The sequence below is a fragment of the Micrasema longulum genome, unplaced genomic scaffold (genome assembly GCF_059751315.1).
Source record: "Micrasema longulum isolate JH-2025_06_02 unplaced genomic scaffold, ASM5975131v1 h1tg000779l, whole genome shotgun sequence".
NCBI lineage: Eukaryota > Metazoa > Arthropoda > Insecta > Trichoptera > Brachycentridae > Micrasema > Micrasema longulum.
The window spans coordinates 381,744-393,417 of NW_028277972.1; the positions used below are offsets into that span (position 1 = coordinate 381,744).

Genomic DNA, 11,674 nt, shown 5'->3' on the forward strand with positions numbered 1-11,674 from the left:
CTGTATTGGGACTCTTGAGTATTATTTATACTTTGTTTTTCTGGATTGTTATTCTATTGCATCACATGTCATTTTAATTTAGTTTAATTCATTTTAGTATGAATATTTTATTGTTAATTATTATGGCTTGACATGGGCACTGCCTAAAAAGCCTTGATAAGTTCATTAATATTTAAACGAGTGTAATTTTGAATGAATAAATGAATAAATAATTCAATACACATTGATAGATTGCTCACTACACAGATTAACATTATGCATATATTATATTTGACTTGTTTATAATTTTTAAAACGCGTTAAGGTTATGTAAACATGGTACATTTTCTTCATTTTTTTACTTTAATTTGAATTTTTAAACAACTTCTATTTATGTTTATTTTCCTTCTCTTTTTTGTACTTTAATTAATATCTTTACATATAATTATTTTATAATATGGAAACTTCACTGGTCCATTAGAGTTAAGTCTAACTGGGTAAGATATAAAACAATGTAACTGTACTGTATGTTTCCTAAATAAAAGAAAATAAAATAAAAATGAATAAATAGTATAAGGTCTAGTCATGTTACATCTTGTCAGGTTAGTATAGTTAGGTTACACCCTATAATTAAATTTTCTTAATGCTTTTACAGAGTGCAGGAATTCTATATTTAATTAATTTTATTTCAATTTCCCGTAGCACTGATTTTCCTCATTAATTACGCCTCGTTAAAAATTATCCCAAAATTAAAATATTTAGATATATAACAAAAACGCACGTTTAAAAATGCTACTCTAATTTCCAGTCGTTTCAGCTGCTACAGTACGTCGTGTTTTCGTTTCGTAAACGAGTTCGTTTGTATCCCGTACAATGTTTTCACTCTAATACGAGGGTTGCTACTCAAATTTTGAGAAAGACAAGTAAAAACAAATATTTATAATCGAAAATGGCTTTATTGTTTTACAAAATATTATCCTTGAAGATCAATACACTTTTGCATGCGTTTGAACCAATTTTCGAAGCACTTTTTCCAGTCCGATTGAGGTACCTCCAAAACATGTGATTTGAACGTATTAATCGCTTCTTCAGGCGTCGAAAAACGTTGACCTCGCGATTTATTTTTGATATGCGGGAATAAGAAATAATCATTGGGTGCCAAATCAGGAGTGTACGGCGGATGACCCATCAATTCGATGTTTTGAATGCTCAAAAATTCACTTGTTTGAGCTGATGTGTGACAGCTTGCATTATCGTAGTGGGGAATGATTCGTCCTCTGCAATTGGATTCCTTTATTTTTACAAACACTTTTGGCAAACAAATGGAGGTGTACCATTCAGAATTGACCGTTCTACGTTGCTCTAATGGAACGGTGGCGACATGTCCAGTTATTCCGAAAAAAACAGGCGACCATTTGCTTCGAAGTGCTTGGATTTGGCTCGTCTTGAAAGACCCATACAGTCGATTGTTGTTTAGTTTCGGGTTCATATGCATAGACCCGTGATTCGTCGCCTGTCACGAATCATAAAGACGTCTTTTGAAGCACCGCGATTGAATTTTTTAAACATTTGTTTGCATCAATCGACACGAGCCTTTTTTTGAGCGATTGTCAAATTGTGCGGTATCCAACGCGAACAAATCTTTTTGACGACCAAATATTCATGCAATATTTAATGTATGCGAGTGAGACTAATGTCTAAAGATGCCTTAATCTCACGGTATGTCACATGACGATTTTGCAATATCAGTTCACGCAAAGCATCGATTATTTCTGGCACAATAGCCGATATTAGACGACCTTCACGAAATTCGTCCAGTACGAAGTCCAAACACGATTGAATTCAGAAAACCAGCAAAACACGGTTTCTCGAGATGGTGCTTCATCATCAGAAGTCGCAGCGAGTTGATCGGCACACTGTTGTTGGTTTAATCTACGTGGAAAGTTATAGAAAATCATCGCACGAAAATGTTCACGATTAAGTTCCATTTTTTTAACATAATTAATTTTTAAAAAGTATCTGTAAACAACACAAATATCAATAATGTTTGAGTATGCCCAAATGCTTGCAGACTGGCTGGATTTCCTCCCTAGGGAGTTATTCATTTTGAAATTTATTGCAACAGAGAGGGAAAATATTATTGAGAAGGGAATATGGAAGTCTAGGCATTTACAGGGCTTATGACCTGCTATTGGTTAAAACCAGACAATGACAGGTCATAAGCCCTGTAAATGCTTAGACTTCCATATTCCATTTTCAATAATGTTTTCCCTCTCTGTTGCAATAAATTTAAACACAAATATCACTCGTATGACAAAACGTACGAGTACGTTTACCATTAAAAATGGCAAACTTTATGATGACAATGTCAGATTTGAAATATTTACTGGTGTTGCCATATCTTAAAACTTAAGTAGCAACCCTCGTAGTATCGGCCAAATTATTTTCTAACAAAAACTCTCGTTGACTATTGCACTGAGCAAATGGAACTGTCAGCTCTAAAATATAACATCCCTACGGAAATAGTTGGTTTCGTATTGATTATCTCTGCGCAGTTAAAGATGGCCCCGGGTGGACGCGATGATGAGGTCGTATTATTTTTATGACCAGATTCGCCATTTTACGACAGCAGATTGATATTAACCATCTCTGGATCAGGGGCGACACTTTGCACACTTTGTGTGGATGGTTTAATCACGGTGTACTTAAATACGTACATAGCGATGGTTTAGCGCACCATTGTTGCAATCTCAAAATCACATAAATATGTATTTAATATTCGAGCCAGGCTTTCTGCGTGTATTTCTGGCTCGACACAGGTTTACCGAGGCAATTAGTTAATTGTGAAACCAAAAAGCTTAAAGAAGTATGAGTATTCAATCAAAAAAGTATAACAAATTTCAACAGAGATGGAGAACATTTTAGATAATGGAATATTGAAGTCTCTAGGCATTTTTAGGGCTTATGACCCATCATTAGCTGGTTTAAGTGGCCACTTTACACCCTGTGTAATATTCACCATTTTGCCTATGTTTGAAGAAATATGGATGTTCAAACAGTCAAAATGGTAAATATTTCACAGACTTCCATACTCAATTCTTTAAAATGATCGCCATCTCTGTTGTTATTTGTTAATCTTAATAAGATCCTAGGGGGCGAAATCCAGCCATTGCCTACAAACATTTGGACAAAATCAAAATATTGTAAATAAGTTAAGTTTAGGGGAGCAACGTTTGGTTGTCGCGATGATGCCACACCTCAAAAGAAATGTAATTGTTAGAGATGTAGATAATCGAATGAATCATTAATTTCCGAATTAATCCATTCGATTGCTGTCCATCCAAAGGAGGGTCCATCCATCATTCATTCATTCATTTGGTACAATTGCTAATTGACTCTAAAGAATTAGTGCATTCGAATGAATTTAGTAATCTAATGCATTTGATTATTTTCATTCAAATGAATGATCTCTAGTTATGGTATGCAACTAACGTATTTAACATTTTATAGATTTAAAAAAAATATATTTGAAGCACTTTTATTAATTGATTTTCTAAATGAAAATACTATTATTTCACTATCTATTTGTTTTGCGTGAAATCATGTTATAGTTTTTTGTTAAAATACTTAAGTTTGTAAGTGAAAATTCTTGATGGAAGTTCATTGTAATTTATTATAGAAATAAAAGACGAGTGATACTTTAATCCTCAAATTTGGAATATCCAGTGACCGGTTTCATAGGTTTCGCGACATCTTCGAGACTGGTATCTTTATTTAAAAAATCATTGTATTAATACAAAACAGAGGTAAGGACAGAGAATTCAAAATGAAATAAATGAGAGTAAATTAAATAAAATTATTTTTGTCTGAAGGATCATTAACAAAGTGTTTCAGGTTAACTAATGAGTCGATATAATGATATTTCTAATGAGTTTAAGTACTGTATATATACTCTCATATAAGTTCGAATTCTCAATCTTTACCTCTGTTTTGTATAAATACATTCAGAAACCGGTCACTGGATATTCCAAATTTGTGGATTAAAATATCCACTCCTCTTTTATTTCTAGGATAAATTGTTAAAATGTTTTTTATTTGATCATAATACATGTTAAAAACAAAAACCTGCTGCTTACATAAAAACTACACTATAGTCCTTAAAATGAAACATGGTTAGAATGACAGCTGTCAGAAAAAGTGACGACATAACTTTGTAGTAACGTCAAAGGAGTTATTTATATTGACACACGAAAAATCATTTGTATTTGGCGTGTTAATGTATTTTTTTAATACAATGCTTGAAACATAAATCAATATCAATATATAAAATCAGCGTTAAAACTAAAAGAAAACTAAAATAAACCTAATTATTATCGACGTTCTTACAGAGTTACATCATTTTGCAAAAACGTTAGAGATGGGACAAATTGATCAATGTAAATTGATCGAATAAAAAAATAATTCATTTGATGTTGTTCATGAAAAAAGTATAAATGTCTCATTTTTGTTGAATAATTGTGTTAAACACACTATAACATGCTTGTTTTTGCGTTTTTTATATCAATTTTTGGAAACAGAGTTTCATGATTGCATGAAATAACTGATAAAATCGATTTGATCAGTGATCAGTAACTTCCCATCACTAATGAAATTAATTTGACAGCTGTCATTCTAATAAAGCTATATTTTAAGGATTATAGTAAATTAAGCGATTATGAAAGCACCAATTGGTCAAATGAACACGTTGATGTGTTATAAGTTTTTTTCATAATTAACAGGTGAAAGTATAAATTGTCACCCAACAATTACATTCTTTAGGTGTAAGGTTGTTAAAAACCATAAGCCTAATGGCAAAATGTAAAATATTTTTTTGACTACAACCTACATAGGTAACCAGTCTGACGATGTCGGTCACTGGTAAAATTTTTTAAAAATAATTATAAATATAAGTTAATATAAAATTGGCAGAATACAACATTTAATACACACGGCAAAAGGTACTGCATGTTGTTTGTTGTTAAATATGCATGCATATTTAAAATCATAGCCGTATCCTTCGTGAGAATCAAACATAATACATGATAGTGGTAACGTAATATTACACTGAAAATAATCTTATTAGTAAAAAGATAGGAATTTGAATGCTCTGAAAAGCCCGCATATTTTAGAAGTAGAATTGTAAAAACGTGAATGTTATAGTATATTTAATGGGGACAACTCGGCTATTAGCAAGAATGTGAGGAGGAATTTATATTGTTCACATAAGAATTCCGCTAAATTAATTAAAAACAAAAGTTGACTTCGAGAGAAAATAATATTTTCTAGCGCAACGAGAGATTATTTCTAAATGATTGTTAAAAGTTTTAAAAAAGTTGACATACAGTACGCTTTCACCACGCTACTAAAAGGTATGTTATAATATTTTACTGTTACGGCCTAGAATGAGATTGATTACGGAAGTGAATACTTTCACCTACGCAGAATATCAAGAATGTTATAAAATCCGAAAACTGCCAATAAAAGAAGGCCAATTAATTAGTATAGCTAGCCCGAAGTTTATGCGCTAAAGCTAAAAATAGTAAAAAAAATGGTGAGTGTACTAGATTTCTTAGAGGAAAGGGTGCGGAGGGTTTATCTTTTGTCTGTTTGCTTTAAAGCGGCAATTTCTTTTTATATGTATTATTACTAAAATAAAATTTATATTTGAAACAGTAACATTGAGATTGTTCATTACATAATTGAAATTCTTTATGTATTAGTTTTTTTTTGATATTTTTTTTATTTTTTTACAATATGCATAAGAGGTAAAACCGACTTTCAAAAAAATAAAGGATAATTTCATAGCAATGAGATACATATTAACAGTAAAAATAGTAAACAAAAAATCCCACAAAGGAATGGCCTGTCCGTGGGTATACAAGAAATGTTTATGAATTTTTGCTCCTATAATAAATAGTCAGTTGTTATATTTTTGTGTAACAAAAGAAAGAGATTTTTTTTTTTTGTAAAAGGTTATAAAGTATTTTTTATTTTTATTTTTTATATAAGTAAAAAAGAAAATAAAACATATAAAAAACATAAAAATATTAATATTAGGTGGACACTTTTAATATTATAAAATAAGATTGTATTCATTCATAAATTACTATTCTAAGTTGTAAAGAAGCGTGTATTATTAGCTCAGAAATTAGTTCGTAATAAAATAAATAATAAGCGGTCAAAAACGAAGTTTTATTTTATTTTAAGTATAATTATTTTTACTTTTATATTTGAATTATTATGAGTAATATTTTGGTATATTATATACATATATATAGGACATCGTAAGATGGAGTAGATAGCGGAGAAGGGAATGGTATGGTCGTGTTCAAAGAGTTGACACTACCAGACAACCAGACTCCCTTATATTGCACTAAATAATCAACCACACGTGACTCGAACTTGTTGAAGACCTCCCTAAATATGGAGAGACAGCTGGGACTCCACCCTACAGGAAGAACCCCCTAAAGAACATACCACATAGGTCTTTAACTATAGCAAGGAAGAAGAATATGATTATTACTATTTTATGAGGCAGAGAGATAGTAAAATGATATTCATATTCTGATTTGTGTTGCAAACAGTGTCGTAGCTAGGGGCTGACCAGGCGAGCTGCTGCCAGGGACACAACCCTCAGGGGGCGCACTTTGCAGACCCACAGCCTTCTTATCTCTATATCTTCTTAGTCTGGGAAGCGCAAAATTCAAATCTTGTCGGGGCGCTCATGACTCATGACCCCTAGCTACGACGCTGGTAAATATTATTGCGACGAATACTTTATGAATTTACGTGATAATATTACTGAATGATTAATGTGAAATGCGATTAATAAAGTTAAAATTGTTTCATATAATTATTTCTCTGAGGTTCATTTGTTCACGAAAAGATGTTAATAATTAAGTACTGGGGTAGCTATTCCTTTTCCTAAACGAATTCAGATAGTTGAAATAATTAACGAAAATTGAATTGACAGTGCAAAAACCTCGCCAACGGAGTATCAATTTATCAAAAACCAAAATACTGATCATTAAATTTGTTTTATATGTCGAAAGTGCGATTTTTTTCATATTTATGTGTTAATTCTTTTAACGTTTAAAAAGGATCTGTAGTTAAAAATTACGCAGGTAAAATAAATTAAAAGTGTGTTATGATATATTTTCAGGGACCCGATTACTATGTGAACTTAAGAGAGCTATCCTCAATTGTCTATAAAGAGAAATCGAATTTTCTGTTTGGAAATCAGTATATTGGTAAGAAAATTTGAAATATTTTCATCGACAACCAATAATTAAACATGTTTAAAAAATAATTTTATTTAAATATTTATTTTTTCATACCAAAAATTCTATTATACTTTATATTGAAGATAACTATTAACTTCCCGTTGGAATACGAACCCCGATGTCGGAAATACTCAGCTCGTAGCATCTGCTGGATACTGAGAGGATTTACGAAATCAATACGAGCATTCCGTGGGGTATCATCCCTTATTCAGACCTGTGTTTTCTTACATAAAACGTCGAGTTAAAATATCATTACGGTTTTGTTATTTCAGCACACGGATATTTTATGTAAAGCGCATCGTTGGTAATACGAATTTAAGCAGCGATTATGTTTCCTTAAAGTTGTGATATTCGCTAAAGTTTTAGTTTGGCATGTGCCAATGACATGCTAAGTATGGGATGCATGTGATGACACGTGCTACGTAATATTATTACAGAAATTTCTAGCAACCGATGGTTTGGCAGAGGATTTGTAAGCATTCAAAAAATTATGTTGAAAGAATGCTGTTGAAACCAGATCTTTCAGGCGAATGTGTGGTAAAACTATCAACGGTATTAATTAGGTAATAATTTATATTTCCATAAAGTTGTAAATTGAAATACTTGGTAATTTTTTTACAAATTTGTTTGACCAATTATCGCTTTCACTCTCCAACGGGCTTTGTCACACTGATAGACATTATGCGCACACACGTTGAGATCCGTGAAGTATTGCAGGCTAAGACGAGCATTATCGAATGCATTATGAAAGGGGCGCTACGTTGGTTTGGGCATCTAAACCCAATGGACAGCGAAAGACCGGCTAGAAATATTTACGATGATTTATGCAGAAAATAGTAAGACAAAATCCAACAATTGATTCAATATGGACAGGTCAAAAGTCGGAATAATATTGTCGTACGTGCATGAGAAGACGCATTATGAATAGAAAACGTGATTCGTTTGTACGGAGATAATAACGGGGCGGTCTATCCTCTCCGTCAACCCCAACATTTAAATGTAACCTGGGCAGAACCCTTCAGTTTTATGATCAGCGCCTAGAACATTTTGGTTTAGATAAGTTGGAATTTAGGGGACAGAATTTAGACTTGATATATCTTTATAAAATAATTGATTATAATGTTGATTCTACATTTTGTTAAGAGAATGCACCCCTGAATGCCCCCCCCTTAGTCGACGATTGAGATGGTACACAGCATTTTATCTTCCAATCTTTAATAATAATATGGCGTACTTTAATGCATTATCAAGTATGTTAAGATTGTATAATAATGTAGAAAGAAAAGCTGATATTGATATCTTTAACGATACATTAAATAATTATAGGACAACAGTAACACAATTATAAAATCAAATAGTCACTTATGTTAGTTAGGTAAAATAATTTGTAATAGCCTGTTAGTAATAAGTTATTAGAATATAATAGAATTCAATTAAGTTAGTCAATTCGAAAAAAGTCGATCATAAACTTTTTTTTCTTTATTTGTGCATACTGTGTTCACACATAATTGATGAACAATATCTTAACACAACACATTGTGATTATTATACCAATGTCGTATGTATTGTTTGTGAACTATAATAAATAAATAAAAATAATAAACATATTACAACAGAGATGAAGAACATTTAAGAAAAGGTAATATAGAAGTCTAGGCATCTACAGGGCTTTATGACCTGTCAATAGCTGGTTTAAGTGGCCACTTTACACACTGTGTAACATTCACCATTCTGCCTATATTTGAACATCTATATTCCTTCAATTTTTTCATCTGTTGATGTTTGTGAAGTTAAAGAAGTTAAAGCTCTTTAACTTCACAAACATCAACAGATGAAAGAATTGAAGGAATATAGATGTTCAAATATAGGCAGAATGGTGAATGTTACACAGTGTGTAAAGTGGCCACTTAAACCAGCCATTGACAGGTCATAAGCCCTGTAGATGCCTAGACTTCTATATTACCTTTTCTTAAATGTTCTTCATCTCTGTTGTAATATGTTAATATAAACAGCTCCCCAGGGAGTTGAATCCAGTTCTTGTCTACAAAAATTTGGACAAACTCAAAATATTGTTGAAAAATAATAAAAATAAAAGAAATAAAGGAAATAAAATAAATAAATAAAATAAACAAATTACAACAGGGATGGAGAATACCTTAAAGAAGGGAATATGGAAGTCTAGGCATTTACAGGGCTTATGACCTGTAAATGCCTAGACTTACATATTCCCTTATTTAAGGTATTTTCCATCCCTGTTGTAATTTGTTAATCTTAATGACTTCCGAGGGGGTGAAATCCAGTCTTTTGTCTACAAAAATTTGGACAAACTCAAATATTTTAAATAAAATAAACCCTGACGGGGAAACGAAAGGATAGTATGCTAGTTAAATGCCAGCCTATTTAGCATAAAATGAGCAAAAACCCCAAGTAATTTTCTAACAAATAAAGTCCATTATTTATATTTTTTGATAAAAGTTAGAAATTAAAAATACTTGGTAGACTTTCAAATATTTATTTAACCAATAAGACTCAGCCTGAAGTTACCCGTTAAAGGTTGAAAGAACCAATTGGTCAAATAAATAAGTAAAAGGGTACAACCTGTTATAAATTTACTACTTAAATTGAAATATAAATTATTACTTAATTACAAAGGAATTACATTAAGCACAAATAACACTAATAGAATTCCAGAGAACATGATATCATTGAAATATTTATACATTCTTTAATGCCTTACTATTTTTGCTAACTTTGCCACTAAAGTCAAGCTGTCAGTCGTTAAGGATGTATATTTTAGTATTTAAACATTAGAAATAGGCACTTAGGCCTCAATTTCATTTTCCCAAGAACATTAAGTACCAACTCTGTATCATACTTATTTTATTTTAATTTTTCTAAAAGCACTGTTAAAAAAGGAAGGGCTCATAAACACAGCTAATGGATTGAAACTGTTATTGAAAGTTATAAAATGGACACACCTAAGAAACGGGTTACTTGTCAAGCCTTTTGATAGAATACACTTATATAGAAAACCCACTGACATGCCTAAAACAGTTCATATTCATTTCAGTGACGATAAATAAGCCATTTAATCTGGTGTATTTTACCCCCGATTTTACTGAGAAAGAAACTGTCTAGGCAGTGAATTTGTATCCAGTATTTAGGTTTTAGATCTGAGAACATGTAGAGTATGAAACATTCCTAAACCACACATAACCTAATTATAACATAACCCACAACATAATATAAATATAAACATATCCTTCACACATGTTTAATAAAATAAATGAAATAATTTTGTGTATATTTGAATTAATAATGTAAACATATACTTTAAATACAATGATTCCGAACATATAACTATATTTCACTCACCGAAAGTATTGGGTATCAAAAGGTCCTTTGCTGTTGATGAGAAAAGAGACAATCCCCTCCGAAGTAAATTCATCTGAAAACAATAATTACAGGTTGCCAATAATTTACACAGTTGTAAAAAATATATTCGTTAGAGAAAATTACAATATTATAAAACGTACCTTAGAATAACACGGAACAATTTTTAGGTTATAAAAGTTAAATATGACAGTAGAATCGGCCGGTACAACAGAGAGCGTCAAGTAGATGCATTATAGTAACGCCTTCTACCGCTAGATGGCAGACAAAGTCGAAATGTATTTACCATTAAATCTTAAGAGTAAAGATAAAATCAGTAAAACGCAGAAGTTTTTTTAAAACATAATATTATATTATCCATAAAACTGAAAATAAATACAAAGGTAGGAACAGTAACGAAATGTTTTAAGAATTTCATGAACGAGGAGGCTATATAAAGTTTTACTTAACTTTCAAAGTAGGCAGGTACTTTTGTGAATGTTAAGTCCACATTGGTTACAAATCGTCTAGATGCTTTTTATTAAAGTTTTCCTGCAATTCAGAAAATTCTAATTGGTTAATAATACAATTTCTGCTTCGGGGTGCGTGAAGAATACAGTTCTGTGTGCGAAAGAAAACCATTATAATATTTCAGTCACAGGACGGGACCTTGAGTCTTAAATTGTAACACTAATCATTGCACCTTCATATAGTAAAATTATTAAAATACGTTGCGGTCGGTTTACCAATACAGTGCCTTGCTTTCTTTATATTCACACATCTTCTCATGCATGCACGCCGATTATTCCGACTTTTAAAGTATCTGCATATCTGTTGAATTTGCCATGCCATGTCTTTCTTGGTGTCCTAGTTTTCTGAATTCACCAACATTAGCAACGTACAACTTTTTAACCGTTTTTCGTTGTCTATTCGCTTTACGCGCATTGTAAGTACACGTTCAGGACACCTCAAACCTAATTATAAATTACATTACATTTTAAA

General features: G+C 31.5%; 1 protein-coding gene across 1 annotated transcript in view; it reads right to left on the reverse strand.

Annotated features, from left to right (window-relative positions):
- Nucleotides 1-10,911, reverse strand: part of tko (30S ribosomal protein S12 technical knockout) — a 56,852-nt gene extending 45,941 nt beyond the window's left edge. The window contains exons 1-2 of the mRNA XM_088230536.1: nucleotides 10,837-10,911; nucleotides 10,676-10,748 (exon numbers count right to left, since the gene is read on the reverse strand). Of these exons, the coding sequence (XP_088086662.1) occupies nucleotides 10,676-10,748 (73 nt within the window). The 5' untranslated portion in view covers nucleotides 10,837-10,911. The remainder of the gene's footprint in view (nucleotides 1-10,675; nucleotides 10,749-10,836) is intronic.
- Nucleotides 10,912-11,674: the final 763 nt, after the last annotated feature.